The sequence below is a fragment of the Drosophila novamexicana genome, unplaced genomic scaffold, assembly GCF_003285875.2.
Source record: "Drosophila novamexicana strain 15010-1031.04,08,12 unplaced genomic scaffold, DnovRS2.1 tig00000387-arrow-pilon, whole genome shotgun sequence".
NCBI lineage: Eukaryota > Metazoa > Arthropoda > Insecta > Diptera > Drosophilidae > Drosophila > Drosophila novamexicana.
Window position 1 is genome coordinate 4266174 of NW_020824800.1, and position 20063 is coordinate 4286236.

General features: G+C 44.0%; 2 protein-coding genes across 3 annotated transcripts in view; one reads left to right on the plus strand and one right to left on the minus strand.

Moving 5' to 3' along the window:
* Positions 1–20063, plus strand: part of LOC115760272 (dynein heavy chain 7, axonemal) — a 42110-nt gene that overhangs the window by 5940 nt on the left and 16107 nt on the right. For both annotated transcript variants that reach the window (XR_004017587.1, XM_030701542.1), the window contains exons 6-20: positions 34–156; positions 265–418; positions 661–1956; positions 2233–2679; positions 2737–4364; positions 4426–5212; positions 5298–5480; positions 5565–5911; positions 5977–6816; positions 7422–7787; positions 11628–11915; positions 11979–12394; positions 12454–12632; positions 13660–15036; positions 15880–16129. Coding sequence is in view for 1 of the 2 variants with exons in the window: in XM_030701542.1 (XP_030557402.1) it covers positions 34–156; positions 265–418; positions 661–1956; positions 2233–2679; positions 2737–4364; positions 4426–5212; positions 5298–5480; positions 5565–5911; positions 5977–6816; positions 7422–7787; positions 11628–11915; positions 11979–12394; positions 12454–12632; positions 13660–15036; positions 15880–16129 (8681 nt within the window). In the remaining variant the exon portion in view is untranslated. The remainder of the gene's footprint in view (positions 1–33; positions 157–264; positions 419–660; positions 1957–2232; positions 2680–2736; positions 4365–4425; positions 5213–5297; positions 5481–5564; positions 5912–5976; positions 6817–7421; positions 7788–11627; positions 11916–11978; positions 12395–12453; positions 12633–13659; positions 15037–15879; positions 16130–20063) is intronic.
* LOC115760273 lies at positions 16145–20047 on the minus strand. Its single transcript, XM_030701544.1, has 3 exons — positions 19629–20047; positions 19332–19569; positions 16145–19261 (listed from the first exon to the last, which is right to left on the minus strand). Exons 1-3 carry the CDS (start codon positions 19924–19926, stop codon positions 16231–16233), a joined length of 3567 nt encoding a protein of 1188 aa, XP_030557404.1. The 5' UTR covers positions 19927–20047; the 3' UTR covers positions 16145–16230.

Genomic DNA, 20063 nt, shown 5'->3' on the forward strand with positions numbered 1-20063 from the left:
ATGGCTCCCGCCTAATTGAAATGTCTTCCGCAGGGATTCTGGTACCTACAAGCTGTCTGCCGTGGATGACATACAGATAATGCTGGACGATCAAATCATCAAGACGCAGACAATGAAGAGCTCACCCTACATCAAACCATTCGAGGCGGACATACTGTGAGTATACACTTCCAGCGTTTGTTCAGCACTTGTCAATGCCAGGCAAACGGCAAACACACGCCCACTCATCCACATCTCTTTCTAATTCTGGTTGTGCACTTGCAGCAAGTGGGAGGCGAAGCTTATGTTGCTGCAGGAAATTCTGGACGAATGGCTGCGCGTGCAGGCCACCTGGATGTATCTGGAGCCTATATTTAGCAGTCCGGATATTCAGCAACAAATGCCCGAGGAGGGACGTCGCTTCAGTGCAGTAGATAAGGTGCGTTTTTTGTATACCCTGTTAACATGAAAAATAAGTAAATTGGCAATTGGAAGTATCGATCGAGCAACTTTCATAATCTATATCAAGCTTTACACTGCTTAAGCATATTTTGTTGCATTTTATTGCAAGCTCTAAGCTGAGTTTTCAGGGTATATACTTGTCGGTATCGAACCGCTTGTTTAATGTGCTTACGCTTTCACCTGTTAATTAACTGAATGTCTATTCTTGCACTTTGACAGATTTGGAAGGAGCTGATGAAGCAGGTGGCCTCGGATCCGCGTGTGATGACCGTTGTTCAAATTGACAAGATGAACGACAAACTGAAGAAGGCGTACTATCTGCTGGAGATAATCCAAAAGGGTCTGAATGCTTATTTGGAGAAGAAGCGCTTATACTTCCCTCGCTTCTTCTTCCTGTCCAATGATGAACTGCTCGAGATTCTGTCCGAAACAAAGGATCCCACACGCGTACAGCCGCATCTCAAGAAGTGCTTCGAGGGCATTGGCACGCTCAACTTCAACGAGGAATTGGAGGTTATCGCCATGCGTTCCTCGGAGCGTGAAGAGGTTATTCTGGCGGATATCATATCCACGGCCAAGGCGCGTGGCCAGGTGGAAAAATGGCTGCTGGAGCTTGAAATCGACATGAAGAAAAGTGTTCATCAAAAGATATCCGAAGCCTTCTACAGCTACATGAAGATGCAGCGCAGCATTTGGGTACTCACATGGCCGGGTCAGTGTGTCCAGTCCATATCGTTGACCTATTGGACACTGGAGATTACCGAATGCTTTGTCAGCGAAACGCCCAAAGAGAATTTGGCCAAGTATCTGCAAAAGTGCATGAATCAAATTATGAAAATTGTCGATCTGGTGCGCGGTGATCTTAACACACAGAATCGCATAACATTGGGCGCCTTGGTGGTACTGGATGTCCATGCACGCGATGTGCTTGCCGATATTGTGGCCAAGGAGGTGGAAGACCTGCAGGACTTTCAGTGGCTATGCCAGTTGCGCTATTACTGGGAGGAGAACAACTTGGATACGCGCATGATCAACTGCTCCTTGCCCTATGGTTACGAGTATCTGGGTAATACGACACGACTGGTGGTCACTCCGCTGACAGATCGTTGCTATCGCACGCTGTTTGCCGCCTTGAATTTGCATTTGGGCGGCGCTCCGGAGGGTCCGGCTGGCACTGGCAAAACGGAGACTACAAAAGATTTGGCCAAGGCCGTGGCCAAGCAATGTGTCGTATTTAATTGCTCCGACGGCTTGGACTATCTGGCGCTGGGCAAGTTCTTTAAGGGTTTGGCCTCGTGCGGCGCTTGGTCCTGCTTCGATGAGTTCAATCGTATTGATCTGGAGGTGTTGTCTGTGGTCGCACAACAGATTCTCACCATACAGCGTGGCATTAACTCGGGCTTACCCACATTGGTGTTTGAGGGCACAACCTTAACGCTGGATCCCACTTGTGCGGTCTTCATCACAATGAATCCCGGTTACGCGGGACGATCGGAGTTGCCTGATAATCTAAAGGTAAGTCTAAAGCTTTAAAAAAAGACAAAATAGCTTTAAATTTTAGTGTAGTGAATAGAATTCATATGGATTAATTAAGCGCATACTAATATGCTTTCATTTAATAAGAGATAGGAAATTTAAAAATTATTTAATCTTTATATAGCTCATTTGCTTTTTGAATTGCAAATATTTGTACGAGCTGGAGTACTTTTAACACTGAATATCCATAAATATCTTATGTAAATTATTACGAAAACAAAACTGTAATATATATATTTACGTTTCTACCCTTAGGCTCTCTTCCGCTCTGTGGCTATGATGGTGCCGGATTATGCTTTAATTTCCGAAATTGAACTTTACTCGTATGGTTTCCTAACGGCCAAACCGCTTTCTGTCAAGATTGTAGCCACGTATCGCCTGTGCTCGGAGCAGCTGAGTACCCAGTGCCATTATGATTATGGTATGCGAGCTGTCAAATCGGTGCTGAAGGCGGCGGGCGCCTTGAAGTTGCGCTATCGCGATGAGAACGAGGATATATTGGTGTTGCGCTCCATTAAGGATGTGAATTTGCCCAAGTTCTTGAATCAGGATATACCGCTATTCCAGGGCATTACGTCCGATCTGTTTCCGGGCGTCACACTGCCCGAGGCGGACTATGTGCTCTTCAATGAGTGCACGCAATTGGCCTGCGACAGGCAGAACAAACAATGCACACCGTTTGTCCTGGAGAAGGTGCAACAGGTTGGCACTTTATATCATACTGTATATATATTCGTTAATTATACTCTTCCACTGTAGCTGTACGAGATGATTGTGGTGCGTCATGGTCTGATGCTGGTGGGTTATCCATTTGGCGGCAAGAGCACAACTTACCGCGTGCTTGCCGAGGCTCTGGAGTGCATGGAGAATAAGAATGGCTCTGAGAATCGTGCTACATACACTATAATCAATCCGAAGGCCATAACCATGGGTCAGCTTTACGGCCAATTCGATGCTGTTTCCCATGAGTGGAGCGATGGCATTTTGGCTGTCAATTATCGCATCTTTGCCGTCTCCGATACGCCCGATCGCAAGTGGCTAATCTTTGATGGGCCCGTGGATGCCATTTGGATTGAGAACATGAACACTGTTCTGGATGATAATAAGAAATTGTGCCTTATGTCTGGTGAGATTATACAGCTCTCGAATACCACGAATCTCATATTTGAGCCTATGGATCTGGAGGTGGCCTCACCGGCTACCGTTTCGCGTTGCGGCATGATCTACTTGGAGCCTAGCTCGCTAGGCTGGGAGCCGCTGGTGGCCTCCTGGAAGAATACTCTGCCCGTTGCTTTTCACAGCGTAAGCAAACAGCTAATCTCATCGATGATTTCACGTTTCTGCCCGCTGCTATTGCACGTGGTGCGAAAGGGTTTGCGCGAAATTGCCCCCACGTCGGACACCAATCTGATGGTTAGTCTGATGAATTTCTTTGAGTGCTTCATTGATGATTTCCGTGATGAGAAATATGTGGCAAACATATCTGATTTGGATTTTCGCGCACAAACCGAGGGCATCTTTCTATTCTCAACGATTTGGTCACTTGGCGGTTCACTGACCGCCGAGAGCCGGGAGAAATTCAATATAGTCTTTCGTGCGCTTATGGAGAAGACCTTTCCACAGAACCTATATGATGCCTATGGCGTTACAGAAGATTTATATGTGGAGCCGCTGTCCAAGCCTTTCATATTTCCCATACCCAAACAGGGTTCGGTCTTTGACTATCGCTTCATAAAGGAGGGCAAGGGCAAATGGAAGCCCTGGCAGGATGATGTCAATTCCGCACCACCGCTGCCACGCGACATACCAGTTAATCAGATTATCATACAGACGAATGAGAGCGTGCGCATTGCAGCCGTTCTGGATCTGTTGGTGCGACATGGCAAGCCGCTGATGCTGGTCGGACCGACGGGCACCGGCAAGAGTGTCTATGTGATAGATTTTATGCTAAAGAAAATGGATTTGAGTGTGTACAAGCCACTGTTGATCAGTTTCTCGGCACAAACATCGGCTAATCAAACGCAGGACATAATCATGTCCAAGCTGGACAAGCGGCGCAAGGGCGTCTTTGGGCCACCTCTAAATAGTCGCTTTGTCATCTTTGTAGATGATGTTTCCATGCCACTGAAGGAGAACTATGGCGCCCAGCCGCCCATTGAATTGCTGCGCATGATGCTGGATCATATGATGTGGTACGATCGCAAGAATATTGTGCCCATGAAATTGATTGATTTGCAAATGATTACCGCCATGGGTCCGCCTGCGACGGGCAATACGGTGACGCCACGTTTTCAGCGTTTCTTCAATGTGGTATCCATTGATGACTTTAATGATGCGATTATGACCACCATCTTTAGCAAAATTGTGCTCTGGCATTTGGATGCGCGGTAAGTTGGGTGTATTTAATTGACTATTGAACTTAATCCAACTTCTTTAAACTAATGACAGCGGCTTCTCGAAGGAGTTTGATCCTTGCATCGATGAGATTGTCAGTGCCACATTGTCCATTTACAATGATGCCAAGCTAAATCTATTGCCGACACCAGCTAAATCGCATTATTTGTTCAATTTGCGTGATTTTTCGCGTGTTATACAGGGTGTTCTGCTTTCGGTGCCGGAGGCCACGGAGGACATGAACTCGATGCGTAGGCTGTGGGTGCATGAGGTTTTGCGCGTCTACGGCGATCGTTTGGTTGAGGACGGTGATCGTACCTGGCTATTTGGGAAACTATGCAGCACTGTGCAGGAATGCTTTAATCTCGATGTGTCGCGTCTGTTTGCACGCTTTGTGCGTCAGGGCAAAAAACTGGAAGAGTCCGATTTCCGACAGTTGATCTACTGCGACTTTACCAATCCGAAAGCGGATACTAAGAATTACGTTGAGGTGCAGGATGTCGAGGAGTTGCGCATCGTTGTGGAGGCCTATCTAGTTGAATATAATAATATGTCCAAGAAGCCAATGAATCTGGTACTTTTCCGCTTTGCAATCGAACATTTATCGCGCATATGTCGCATCATAAAGCAGCCACGTAGTCATGCTCTGCTCATCGGTGTCGGCGGCTCCGGGCGTCAGAGCTTGACTCGTTTGGCTTCGCATATATGCGACTATGAGCTCTTTCAAGTGGAAATAACTCGATTGTATGGTCCGTATGAGTATCATGAGGATATCAAATCCATATTACGTAAAATTGGTGCCTCTGAAATGCACGGCGTTTTCCTCTTTACGGACGTTCAGGTGGGCGCTTTAGCTTTCATAGCTGGGTCGAATTAGACTGCACTTTTGGGGTTTTGCATTTTGCTAATGTCTTAAAGACTTTTAGATCAAAGACGAATCTTTTCTGGAGGATATCAACAATCTGTTAAACTCCGGCGAGGTGCCAAATCTGTTCTCAAACGAGGAGAAAATCGAGGTGGTCGAAAAGATGGCACAAATCGACAAACAGCGCGACAAGGCCGTACAAACCGATGGCAGTCCCGTTGCCCTATTTAACTTTTTCGTTACGGTGGGAGCTATAATTAAATACCATTTTAACTTAACATTCCACTTGTACTAATTACCCTTTGGTCTCTGCTCATTTTTCATACAGACATGCAAGGATCAACTGCATATTGTGCTGGCCATGTCGCCCATTGGCGATGCGCTGCGTAATCGTATACGAAAATTCCCCTCGATTGTCAATTGTTGTACGATTGATTGGTTCCAGCCCTGGCCGGAGGATGCTCTGCTCGCGGTATCCACACGTTTCCTGGCCGAAGAGGAGCTGACTGCTCTGGAGCGCAAAACAGCCATCGATATGTGCATGGAGTTCCATACATCAACCCAGGAGCTGTCGACCAAGTTCTTCCTACGACTGCATCGCTATAACTATGTGACGCCTACATCCTATCTGGAATTGATACAGACCTTCAAGGCATTGCTTAGCCAAAAGAGAAAGTGAGTCAAAAACTAGAGAGCCGACTCCGATAAAACTGTAAGTCTCATAATATCTAACCTTACAGCAATATAACCATGAATCGGAATCGTTATTTGACGGGCATCTCGCAGCTGGATATTGCCGCACAGCAGGTGGCCGTCATGCAGGAGCAGTTGCAGGCGCTGGAGCCAAAGCTGAAGGAGGCATCTGAGATTGTTGCCGAGCAGGTGGCCAAGGTGACGGCGGACAGTAAAATTGCCGCTGAGCAGCGTGAAATGGTCAAAGAGGATGAGCAGGCGGCCAAGGTGCAGGCAGCTGTGGCCCAAGAGATCAAAGATGAATGCGATGCCAAATTGGGTGAGGCGTTGCCCATTCTGGAGGCCGCCTTATCTGCCTTGAACACACTGACTACCGCTGATATTGCTGTGGTGAAGACCATGAAGAGTCCGCCAATTGGTGTGCGCATCGTTATGGAAGCTGTTTGCATTCTGAAGGACGTGAAACCCGAAAAGGTGCCAAATCCAAATGGTGTGGGCACTGTCGAGGATTACTGGGGTCCGTCAAAGCGTGTGCTTAGCGACATGAAGTTCCTGGACAGTTTGCTCAACTTTGACAAGGACAACATACCGCCAGAGGTCATGAAGAAATTGCAACAGCGCATTCTCACTAATGAGGCCTTCGATCCCGAAAAGATCAAGATGGCGTCCACGGCCTGTGAAGGTCTCTGCCGCTGGGTCATTGCTCTGTCCAAATACGATGTCGTTGCCAAGGTTGTGGCGCCCAAGAAAATTGCTTTGGCTGCAGCCGAGGCCGACTACAATGCGGCCATGAAACTGCTCAACGAGAAGTTGGCCCAACTGGCCCGCGTCGAAGCGAATCTGGCGGCCATTCAAAAGATTCTCGACGAACAGTTGCGGCAATATGGGTGAGTAGCAGCAAGTTCTTCGGTTCATGGGCGGAATACCAAATTTTGAATCTGAAATGGTATATAAAATTCAAAAAAATATTTTACGAACTAAGGCTTGAACCTATTATCCGACCCACTCACAACTCTTTTGGGTTTGCATCCATAACATATTCTGAACTGAACTGGTTCCAACCAGAAATTACATACTTGCATGATTATGAACTAAGAATCAAAACGTAAACCGGTTCAGCCGTAAAAAAGAGTGGAACCGAAATCAGAACAAAACCACATTTTGTTTGGTATTTAGTTTGACTTAACAGAATACTTAGTGCCAAAATAAAAATATTTTTGGCTCCAAATATTAAATATATATAATACCCCTTTTGGGATTGATTGAATTTAGCCCGCATCTAGTATATGAAAATATTTACGGCTTGAAATATTTTCAGTACAACGGGCATTTGTAAATTAAAACTAAATTTAAAAAATATACGACAAACCAAGCATTGAACCAGAAGCAATGTTCGAGAATATGGAAAGCCAGTTTCATGAGCTGGTTCGTGAACCGCGAACCGCACCTTTCTTTGCCGTAAATTAATATTAAAATTGTTTTTGTTTTATAGGATTCTTTTAGCGGAGCATGAAGCTTGTACAAAGAAGTTGCAGCGTGCCCAGGAGCTCATCTCTGGCTTGGGCGGCGAGCGGACGCGTTGGTCCGAAACGGCCAAAATGCTGCAGGGGAGCTTTAAGAGTGTAACGGGTGATGTGCTAATTTCGTCAGGTGTCGTTGCCTATTTGGGACCATTCACCATTGATTTTCGTGTTACGCAAATTCGTAAATGGGTTGCGAAGTGTCTGGATTATGGAGTTACCTGCTCGGCGGACTTTCAGCTGGCCATTGTTTTGGGCGAACCGGTGGAGATACGTTTCTGGAATATATGCGGATTGCCCACGGATGCATTTTCCGTTGAGAGCGCCATCATGATGAAGTGAGTGTTCTCTCTGTTTTCTATCCACTTAGAACTAAGCTTTGAAAGTTTAAATGAAGTTAACTGCGGTGTCAATATGGGTGGATTTGAGGTAAAATTAATTTATCTTTAAATTGAAACGGATGTGGGCATTAAAATGGAATAGAGAAAGTTTCTGTGAAAGGCAGCAACCTAAAACCAGGCGAATGCCGTCCCATTAAGTCATTAGCTGACAAATCGATGCAGAAAGCTTTATGCGAAGACTTTCATTAGTCTGCGCAGCAACAGCTGTGGCTCAGTCAGCCAATATACTTGTTCAATTAAACAACCTAATACGCTAATTAGAGCTGAACGCTTGTCAGACGCATATTTTTCCATTTTTAGTATGCCCTTATTGTGGATAATATTGCTTTTGTCACCAAGTATGTGACACCAAGACACCAAATATTAGTATTACTTAATCTTATAATTATTATTATTTGTAATTGTAATTAGTATTATTCTTAGCTTAATATCATAACAATATTATTATATTATTTATTTATCATTAAAATTATTATTTTTTATTTATTTTATTTATTGGTATTATTATAATTAGTAGTATTATTATTAGTATTATTATTATTTGTTATTATTATCATTATAATTAGCATTAGCATCATTATTATTATTATTTTTCTTAGTATTATAACTTATCATTTATCATTATCATTATAGTTAAAAAGTATAGGTATCCATTTAACTTTACTATTCATTACTCTAGTTAAGATAATGATTATTAAAGTAAAATTTTGAGATTTGTACCCGAAACTGTCTTATTAAAAAATTCTTATCAAAAATCAAAATTTTAATACCCTTCCAGCTGCCCACAGTCTTATGCAGCTCAGTTTAGATTATAATCCTATATTATATAGCTGGCACGAGCGTAATTTGATTAATGGTTTTCGCTAGGGTATTAAATTTCGGCATACCGTATTTAACTGTTCTTTCTTGTTTCTAATTACAAAACATAAAATGTTAGAATTCACGCATATTAAGAAAATTAAAGATATGCAGCTTAGCGTGGCGTGGCGAGTGTGAGAACATTACCGGATGCTGCAGGGTTGGGGTGTTGCGCGTGATTGTGTGTGTGCTTAGGTGTGTGTGTGTGCTTGTGTGTGTGTGTATATTTGTGTGTGTTTGTTTGAGGCGCCCGCATGTTGCCCGAGCACAGGAGCACCGCATTCGCTGGTGGTTGCTTTAGCTAAAGGTACAAAAACGTACCAAAACGTAAGGGCTGATAATTGGGGAGTGGGAGGCGGCAGGGCAAAGAATTTTCATGTTTGATGCGTGTGTTAGAGCATTACGCATCTGGTGAGTTTCCACCGAAAGGGCGATACGTCGCGATGCCACATGCCACATGCCACTCCATGTCGCATGTCGATTTAATAAAGGAAATTCCTGGCTGCTGCCTTGCCGAGTGTTCAAAGTAATTTGGAGCATGCCCAAAATACCTGAGGTGTGAGCCACAGTCACCGCGTTGCACAAAGGATAAGCAATTGATTAATGTGCGCTCCGGGCGCATTACGTTTAATTTTTACCCATGGACATGGCAAATGAATGATGTTGGGATTTGCTCAGACGCCACTATTTACTAGCTGCTGCTCCTGTAGCTGTTGGACACAAGACGAATGAATTTGTATTATTTTTTTTCGTTTTTGTTTTTTGTCTTTAAATACCCTTTATAGAATGAATAGAAATGGTATAATGAGGCTATGCCAAAATGTGTAACTGACAGAAGATAGTCTATATACTCTTTATCAGATGGATCCACAGAGTCAATCTGTATCTATGCATGACGATTATTATAAGTATTTTTCAATTTCAATTTTAAAAACTTTAAATGATCGATAATTATCGATACATATCGATTATAAGCTCCAAGTTTTAAATATACATACGTATCGATGGAGATATAAAGCTATTTTCTCTTGTAGTTTGTTGTTCAATGGAGAATATTTGACTGTTTTGATACCTTTCTTCTCTTACCATAAAGTTTATAAAATATTTTAAATTTAAAGCCTTATCGTTTGGTATATAACGTACTCTTTAAACATATTAAATAGTCTTTGTTTAGAGCCTAGAGACTTCACAGCAATCGATCAATGTATGCAGATATTAGGAATATTTCATTGTAGGCCTATATAGATTCTTAAAGTTTTGCACAGGGTATATCCCAGTGGAGCACTTTCATGCACCCCCAGTTTTTTCTCTAGCCCTTACTGTTTTATTGGGTCGACATGTCGCCCAGATGGTGCGTAGTCCGCTTCGCAAATTGCTAATGTGGGGTAGCAGGTGCGGAGTCGTTCATTGTGGGTCCGGTTCGGGTCATGTCTCTTTGCATAAATGTTTGATTAAATAATGTTAATTTGTATACAAGAGAGAATTGCCTTTTGCAGATTTGCATATTAAGCAGGCGGCAAGCACAACGGTTTGCCCAAAATATCTTAAAGTGTTTCGATTTGAGCTTTTGTAGCTTTAAGGCAAACATATTTTCATTTCAATTGAAAGGAACCAAGTGAAATCCCACTCGCAGCTGTGTAGAATTTTTGTGATTTACCAACAGATTCCTTTTGTTGTCAATTCTGTTTTTTTCTCCTTTTATTGCATTTGCATTGTTATAATAATTTTTTGCACATTTTTTTCGTATTGTTTTGCTTTTCTCTTTGGCGTTCTCAATGTTCTTCCTTGTGGTGTTTTTTGAACTCTGGTAACTTTTCACATTTTAACTGCCTACTGAGCTCGCTCCCACAAACTTTATAATACCCTGTAAATATATGGAACTGCAGAAAAGTGGTTAGTTTGCCTCTTGAATGTAAAAATCAGAGGTGGGCTGATTGCATGAAAAAATTCCATTCTTAAATGTAATTCCGGGCTCAAACTTGGACTTTTCAAGAGTTTTCCTTTGTTTTCGAACTGAATTTACTTAGCTTCATTTTAATTTACTTACCCTTTGATACTTTACAAATTTAATCACTCCGTTTAAAAAAAAAACGACTTGTGGAAAAGCTGAGAATCAATTTGAAGTTCTTTGTGCACTAACGAAGTAGGATATTTGTCAGTCGTTCAGTCGCGAGTTTGACACTCTTGCGTATTTATTTCTGCATTCTAGGATACATTGTGTTGGTCTGTGTCCAGCTCGAAACATATATATGTTCATGTATATATATATATACACACGTATAGTTGTTCGTCTGGCATGTTGTATGCGCATTTATTCGCTGACATTTTTCATGGACTCATACTCTCTGCGGGAGCGCTTGAAATTGGCTCTTTTGTTTTTGCATCAAATATTTTTCATTCATCAAGTTTTCAATTTACAAAAATGTTCATTCATTCGCATGAACAAATTTGTGTTCGGTGTGAATTTGTCATGTGCTGCAGCCAGCGCGTTGCCAGGAGCCCATTTCTCGTTGTTCTTCTTGTTGTTGTATTTGCCTATATAGGCATATAACATATAGATATTTACCTGTAGATTATATATTCGATATGTATTTAATGCCACTTTTCTGGCATTTTCACTATTTTATTTTTAATATAATATTTATATTTTCCGTAACATTATTTACGCCCATGAAATGTTGAAAGCTTATGCTATTTTGCGCACTCAAAATATAATTTAAAACTATTCCAATACTACAAAACAAAGTGAAAATGTAAGCTGCTTAAAAGTCAATTTTACGTTTTCAAATGCTGCTTCTATTTTTGCTTAATATTTAAATAATTTGATGAGAAATTTAATCGCAATGCTAGAGCAATATTTTTTCTCTTCTTGTTAAGCTCTCTGTTGTATATAATTTAATTTATTTCGTCTCCTTATAGAAATGCCCGCCGCTGGCCGCTGATGATTGATCCGCAGGGACAGGCCAATAAATGGATTAAGAACTATGAGAAGAACAACAAGCTGTGCGTTATACGTTTGAATCAGGCGGATTATACGCGGGTGCTGGAGAATGCCATACAATTTGGTTTGCCCGTGTTGCTGGAAAATATTGGCGAGGAATTGGATCCCATACTGGAGGCCATATTGCTGAAGCAACTGTTCAAACAGGGCGGCACCATGTGCATTAAGCTGGGCGATTCGGTTATTGAATATAATTACAGCTTCAGGTGATATAATTTTGAACATAACAAATCATATTATAAAATTGATTTCCTTATTTGCCGTAACAGGTTCTATATGACAACTAAACTAAGAAATCCCCACTATTTGCCCGAGGTGGCGGTCAAGGTGACCTTATTGAATTTCATGATCACCACGCAGGGCTTACAGGATCAATTGCTGGGCATAACCGTGGCGCGAGAACGACCTGATTTGGAGGCGGAAAAGAATAATCTCATTGTACAGGGCGCTGAGAACAAGCGTATGCTGAAAGAGACTGAAGATCAGATATTGGAGGTGCTCTCCTCGGCCGATAATATATTGGAGGATGAAACTGCGGTGCAAATATTGAGCTCAGCCAAAGCTCTGGCCAATGATATTAGCGAGAAGCAGATTATTACTGAGGCTACCGAAAAACAGATCGATTTGGCACGTCTCAGCTATGTGCCCATAGCGGAACACTCTACAATTCTGTTCTTTACCATAGGTAAACTAACTTTTAGTTAACGAAGTAAACACTCTCTAACCTTCTTTATTTTTACACAGTGGAACTGGCCAATATTGATCCCATGTATCAGTACAGTTTGGTTTGGTTTGTCAATCTGTATATGTCCTCCATCGATAATACCGAAAAGGTCGATGATATCGTGGCACGTCTAAAGGACTTGCGCAATCATTTCACCTATAGCCTGTACGTCAACATCTGCCGCAGTCTCTTCGAGCGTGTAAGTACTTCAGCTCCAATGCCAATTATCATCAAACGTTAGTTCAGCTGGGGTCACTGCCGGATCCATCAACTTTCCCCTTCCTATCCATCCTGTCTTGTTGTGGGCCTTGTGTGTGTCGTAATTGCAATATAATCCCATTGCGTTGTATTTGAAGCGTATTGCTGGGCGCGCTTGATTTTCTTTGTGGCTGCGTATCGTTGCGCTTCACTGCGTTATAATAATTCCTTAGCATCGGCTTTAAGGGCTTGTGCCTCGCCGCCACTTCCAATTGACGGCACGCAGTAAATGCTATGTGCCAGGTGCGTCTGTTTCGCACAGTGGTATTTTACGAGAATCTATTTTTACACACTACTTTTATTCGATAGGTCAACCTCATGTTCATGTCAAAGTTGACAATCGCTCTAACTGCTTGTCAAAATAGATTTTCTTACCTTAACTACTTCATGTTAAAGTTGTCAACTGCTTTTTTATGTTGAAACATTTAAGATCGTTTAAAAATACTTATTTATACCTACCAAAGTAGTCAACCTTTTGTTAAAGATTGTCTTCAGCCAGTTAAATATTTGACAAGCAGTACAATTTTGAGTTAAATTTTGATAGGCCAGTTCTGCCAAATGAAAAATGTTGGGCACAATAAGATAAAAACGAATCGTAACATGTTTTCCAAATCAGGGACTCACTTTCTGTCCACTGTGCCACTTTCACTGAGGGAATAATATTGTAACCTCATTGGAATCAAAGCGGGGGGAACGAAGAGCGAAAAATCAACCAGGTCCTTTTTGGCTTGATGATGTTTTCAGTCAATTATGCGATGTGCCCTTGCTGCATAAGCTCCCCTTTGATCCTTGGCTTTTAATTTTCTTGTGAAAAAAAAAGAAATGATGAAAAATGAAATTGTGAAACGGTATCTGTAGTCGTGTTGCCTTGATTGCTTATGTAACCCCATTTGAAACCCCATTTTAATGCGTCCGAAAATATGAAATATATAAAAAAAAAAACTAATAAAATGTCTGCTTCATGACAGGATAAGCTCTTGTTCTCCCTCATATTGAACGTCAATCTGATGAAGCATGAAAATTTGATTGACAATGGTGAATGGATGTTCCTGCTAACTGGCGGAATTGGCCTCGAGAATCCGTATAAAAATCCAACAGCCTGGCTGGGCGTACAAAATTGGGATGAATGCTGCCGTTTATCGAGCTTGTCAGCCTTTAAAGGACTACGCGAAGACGTCACTGACAATTCGGCCTCTTGGAAGGTGTTCTTTGACTCGAAAACACCGCAGGACAATAAGGCCATACCAAGTGCGTGGCTAAAGCGCTTAAGCGTATTCCAGCAATTGTTGCTGTTGCGCGTCTTTCGACCGGATAAACTGGTGCCAGCTGTCCTGAACTTTGTGGCCGGTGAGCTGGGTCAACGATTCGTGGATCCGCCGCAATTCGATTTGATGGCCTCATTTGGCGACTCCCACTGCTGTGTGCCCTTGATATTTATATTGACACCCGGCTCGGATCCGACGGCCACGCTGTTGAAATTTGCCGAGGATCAGGGATTCGGCACGAATCGCTTGTTCTCCTTGTCGCTGGGCCAGGGACAGGGTCCCATTGCCATTAAGATGATCGACGAGGGCGTCAAGCTGGGCAATTGGGTGGTCCTACAGAACTGTCATTTGGCTGCAAGTTTTATGCCATCCTTGGAGAAGGTCTGCGAGAATTTGCTGCCCGATTCAACGCATCCAGACTTTCGACTATGGCTCACCTCATATCCGGCTGAGCATTTCCCGGTTGTGGTGCTGCAGAATGGCATCAAAATGACCAATGAACCACCCAAGGGCTTGCGCTCCAATATAACGCGCTCCATGCTCAGCGATCCGATTAGCGACCTGGAGTGGTATGAGTCCTGCAAACAGCCGCGCATCTTCAAGCAGCTGATCTACTCGCTGTGCTTCTTTCATGCTGTCATTCAGGAGCGTCGCTACTTTGGACCAATTGGCTGGAATATACCCTACGAGTTCAACGAAACGGATCTGCGCATCTCGTTGATGCAGTTGCGCATGTTCCTCAACCAGTACGAGACTGTTAATTATGATGCCTTACGCTATCTGACTGGCGAGTGTAATTATGGTGGACGTGTCACCGACGACTGGGATCGTCGCACTTTGAAGACTATACTGGATCGCTTTTATTGTCCGGCTGTACTCGATTTGGAGAAACCCTACTATTTGGATGAGACGGGCTATTATTATGTGCCCGTGTTCAAGGATGTCGAATTGTATCTAACTTTTACGCGTGAACTGCCGCAAATATCGCCACCCTCCATCTTTGGCTTCCATGCGAATGCGGATATTATGAAGGATCAACAGGAAACGGACATGTTGCTCTCACACACACTATTGACACAGGTGAGTGCGGTGCCGTACTTTCGCTTGGGCTAACATCTATCACATCTGTGATTTATTACTAAAGTTTGTTACATGTAGATTAGTTAGTTAGTAATGTTGGGTGCGTACCGCGGGGTACAGTTGGAGATAACAAATTCTTAATATGGAATATAAGGAGTATTCCTCGTCTTCCATATGCATCCGCTCTACCTGAGTCGTTAAATCTCGTTGTTCAGCTCTCGTTAACTGGTCAGCTATTTAAACATCTAATTTGATGTCAGCTCTCGAAGAGGAACATTTTACTTCCTGAATATCTTCCTTAATTCCTATAACCTTACTTCCTTTAACATTAAATTGCAATCATTTGGCAAAAAAATTTGCTCAATCGGTCAACAGACCAGGCTACTTGACTGAAAGATTCTTGGTAGATTTTGAAAAGATCCCTTTGAAAAAAAAAACGCATCCAACTAGTTTGTCGTTAAACATTTTTGTGCTTAATATTTCGCTTAACTTTCGCTTGTTCGTATTTCTCACTGCCGCTTTGAAAGGAACGTTGGGTAAGTTTTTATCAAGAGGGTTTTACACTTTGCGATTTTTAATAACACATTATTTGCTCCATGCCTGCCTGTACAGGATCTCCAAGAGAAACGCGTAAGTTGTTTGCAGCTCAAGGATGTCTGGCATTTGCTTTTCTTGTTGACAGCTTTCTTTTGTAATTTTGTTAATACGCTTGCGCTTTAGCGACTGGAGAAAACCCAAAGAGTTTTTGTAGATGTGCTGTCGCAACGCTTTCCCGAAAACCTATCCCTACCCAATTATCCAACATGTCCACCCTACCTTGCACTCTACCAAATGCCATTGAAGGACACAAGCGGTTCCCAAGACGACAGCGGAGGCTCCAAGGCGCTGACGCCCGAGGAGGTGGTGACCAATGTGGCAACCGATATCTTGGATAAGCTGCCCAAACTGTTCGACCGGGAGGCTGCTCTTCTACGCTATCCGACCAAATATCATCAGAGCATGAATACGGTGCTGGTGCAGGAAATGGTGCGATTCAATGTCCTGCTAAATACAATACGCACCAGTTTGATAACGCTCAAAAAGGGTATCAAGGGTAAGTTTGTGTGTGCGTGTGCGTGTGCGTGTGCGTGTTGCACTTAACTAAATAACTTTTAATTTTCAATTGTGGTTAAAACAATAATTGGTCTACAACAATTAATCGCGATGTGATTGTGCAGATGGCGCTACCGACAGCTTTGCCTTTTGCTTTGGAGGGTGGTCTTCTAAGTTAGCTGTTTGCAATTCGTAATTGCTCAACGTTCCGCTCTTCATAACGGTACCGAGCTTGCCCTGGAAAAAGGTGTTCGATGTATGACTTCTAACAAATTGATCATTGACATCGGGCATTAGTAGCGAGATTTGTGATGTTTTTCTCGACATTGGTTTTACATCGTCCTCCCTCAAATTATTGTCTTTTGCCATCCCTGAGTGTTGGGCTTTAGCCGATTTCTGTTGGGCTTTATCTGATTTCTGTTGATCTTTATCCGATTTCTGTGGGGCTATATCCGATTTCTGTTGTAACACTGGTTTCTCTTTTAGTTCAGGTTCCTTTTGTAGCTCAGGTTCTTCAATTAGCTCTTGTTCCTCTTGTATCTCTTGTATCTCTTGTAGCTCTTGTTCCTCTTGTAACTCGTCTTCCTCTTCAAATTCCTCCGAGCCTTGGAGGTTTCCATCATAAATATTAAAATCATCCTCCTCATCCCCGTCCTCAACCTCGCCCTCGCCCGTGGTCAGATTCCACAAGCTACGCTCGTCATCCGCCTCATATTCGGTATTCTCCTCGACGGTATCCACTACTAAATCACCAGCAAAATCACCGACAAAATCTTGCAGTGCACCAATAATCTGATCCTCCTGCCGTGTCTGTGTGCCATCGGTGTCAAACTTAATGCCAATATTACTTAATGTGCTAGAGATCCGACGCGGTTCATGATTTGCTTTGCGTAGCAGTTTGAAGTCATCCTCCTTGCCAATGTCTAATGTGCTGATCACACTGAAAATATCTTCATCGCCTGTGTTTTCTTGATTTTTAGCATATTCGTAAATCTGCATCTTAAGCAATGTATCATGGGTGACATCCTTTACGTCATCGCCTGCATAAAGTTCATCGGTGACCAGATCTCTGGTCACAGTATCTGTCTTCATTTTCTTGAGGAGTGACAATACTTGGGTGCGTAAAAATGTCACTTGAGAGTCTGCTTCAATTGTGTCTTTGCGATCGTGTCTTTCCGATTGCATTTCCTCGGTAATGTGACGTATATCATCCATGGGCGTCATCGCTTGTCTTGAGAAGGCTAAATGCAGCTCTACTGGATCGATCGGCGGCGGGTCAGCGTCCATTTTCTCTATAATCCTGTTGAAAACATCATCCAACAGACTGATACAGTTCTCATGGGCAATGCGTTCCGTTTCCGTCTTCCAGCGCCGGCCGGGTACTGCCTGGCGTATAAGTTTCCGTATAATAGACTCGGCCTCACGCTCACAGTTGCGTTTCGGCTGCTCGCTTTCACTTTCCGTGGAAAAGAAATATAGATCATTATCGATCAGACGATCAATCAAATCGTTCGCAATTGTGCTCGCTATATCGTAGTTCTCCAGCTCGTCCCAGATGCGGGGAAAGAGCACATCTTCCACAATATATTTGGCTATCAGGGTTTTTTCATATTTTAGCAGCATGTCGCTCAGCTCCGGAAAGACCATGCTGCGCAGCATCTCACGCAGTGGCCCATAGGTCAGCGGTGTCTGGACGCACTTGAAGCTCTCCAACCAACGCTGAATATCCGCATCGATTTGCTTGGCCATAGACACAACGGTTTCGGCCGCATCGCGTTCGGCTATATGGGCCATGTCGGTGGTTAGAATCGTATTGATGTAGTCGTCGGTAATCTCATTGTGGACCACATTGCTCTGCTGGAACATGTCCTCGTAGAGCAAACGCATACTGTTCTCCTTCTGGCGTAGACCCGCCTCGGCCGCCTCTCGGCGCCAGCGCTCCTTTTGCGTGAGTATAGAGAAGAAGTGCAGCTTGCGCTGCTCCTTGAGCCGTTCCATTTCCTCGGAGAGGAATTGCATTACCCAGCCAATGGTGCTGCCCTCGTACATGTGCAGCAGATGCTCCAGATCCTCACTTCGCCGCTCGCGGAGCAGCTCTTTGGCCAATTCCGGTCGTTGATGACGCCGCTCCTCTTCCTCCATGTGCTGCTGTATGGCCAGCAGCTGTTCGGGCAGAAGCGTTCCCTTTGCTCGCCCATCATCCGTGCGTCGTCGATTGGCAAAGAAACCGCTGGCATCTATCTCATCGTAAGTGTACGTCAATCGCTCGACATCATCGGAAACGGGTTTCGGACGACGCTTCAGGCATTTGGGCGATGTCTTTACTTTGGTTGCTTGCGAGCGCAGACTCTTCAGCGATTCGTAGAGCTTCTGCAGATGCTTGTCGGAGCAGAAGTTCTGCTCATATTCCTTGACATATTCCTTAGGCTTGGACCATTCCTTGAGCTTGGTAAATGGACACTCCAGCTGTTCCATATTCACACGCTTCTCCAGATCATCGATGCGCATATCGAACGCCTTCCGGCCATCGCCCACGAAATTGCGACGCGACGGATCCACGCCGTGCCGTATGAGCGGGCCATAAAACTCGGAACAGGGCGAGCCCAGTGCATACATGGGACTCTGTTTGACCCAGCGTCTCGAGATGCCGGAGTTTTTAATCTGCAACCGTCGAATTGCCCGCTGATATTCAAGCTCGTTCTTGCGGAGACCACGCTGGCGTCGCAGCTCGATTGTCTCGCAGGCGGTCTCGATGCGCGACTTGGATGCGTTGTGCATCTGTTTCTCGCGCTTGTCAAACATGCGTATGACTATCTCCAGTCGCATCATCTGGCACTCTTGTATATACTCCTCGCGCTCCATCCAGTGCTCCCACTCGAACGCCTCCAGTATGGGTCGGTATTTGCTTTTGATGGCCCTTTCGCGTTCTTCTTGCAGCTGCTTCTGGAAGTTCGTCTTCAGAGCCTTATTGAAGGCCCAACGCTTGCGGGCGCGCTCCAAGACCTCAACCTCGTAGAGGCCAGGTGGCTTATCCCCAGCCAGCAGTGTGGACAAATTAAATATCTCTAAATGCTCATCCTGTTCTTTGTCCCTGATGTTCGGCAAATAGGCAACGGTCTGTGCCGAGGATTCCCTGAATTAAAAATGGGGGCTTCATTTAGTTTGGGTTAATTGCGAGCTGGTGTTTATTTAACTAGCTCTACCTGTAAAGTGTCTGTGTGGTCTGATCCTTAAAGCGACGTTTGTCCACATATGTGGGAAAGTAATCGCATTTGGTTGTATAATCCTGGACGCTCTGCACCGAATCCCGCATCTTGACCTCAAACGTGACCACATCGGTATCGCGTTCGGTGAGAAATTCAATTCCTGGTGCTTTGAACTGGCACTCGCTGTCCGTGCGCGCCAGCCAGCCGACATTGCGCTCCGCCGGATTGTTGGCGCCTGCAAGACATAATAAGGATATAGGATAAATGACTTAAAGTCAATTAAGATGTGCTTACCGCCAGTTATGCGTGGATCGAGCCCAGGATTTGTTATCAGACACGAAGTGAGACCCGTTTGCGACTCACTCTCTTTGACTGTCGTTTGCCGTGGTTTCATCACGAGACGCGGCTTGCTAAAGGTCACGCGCTTGGCATGCTTTGGTGGCTCCGACAGCAGCTGTTCCTTGGAACTAATCTTCTTGACCTGCTCAATCTTTTGCGAGTCGTGCACCGAGGTGGCGCTGCTGTGGCGCATGCGACGCGCCGCATACAGCACATTCATGATGTCCTGCTCCTGCGACTCCTGCCCTGGCATTTTGAGTTAACTTTTTTTCTTGCCAGCTAATTGGGGCTTTTTTACAGCACCAATAATTCGAAAATAATAAATAACTAGTTATAATCAATTAAGTGTTAAGCACGTCTGTTGGCCATTGACTAATTGAAGTTTTTGGT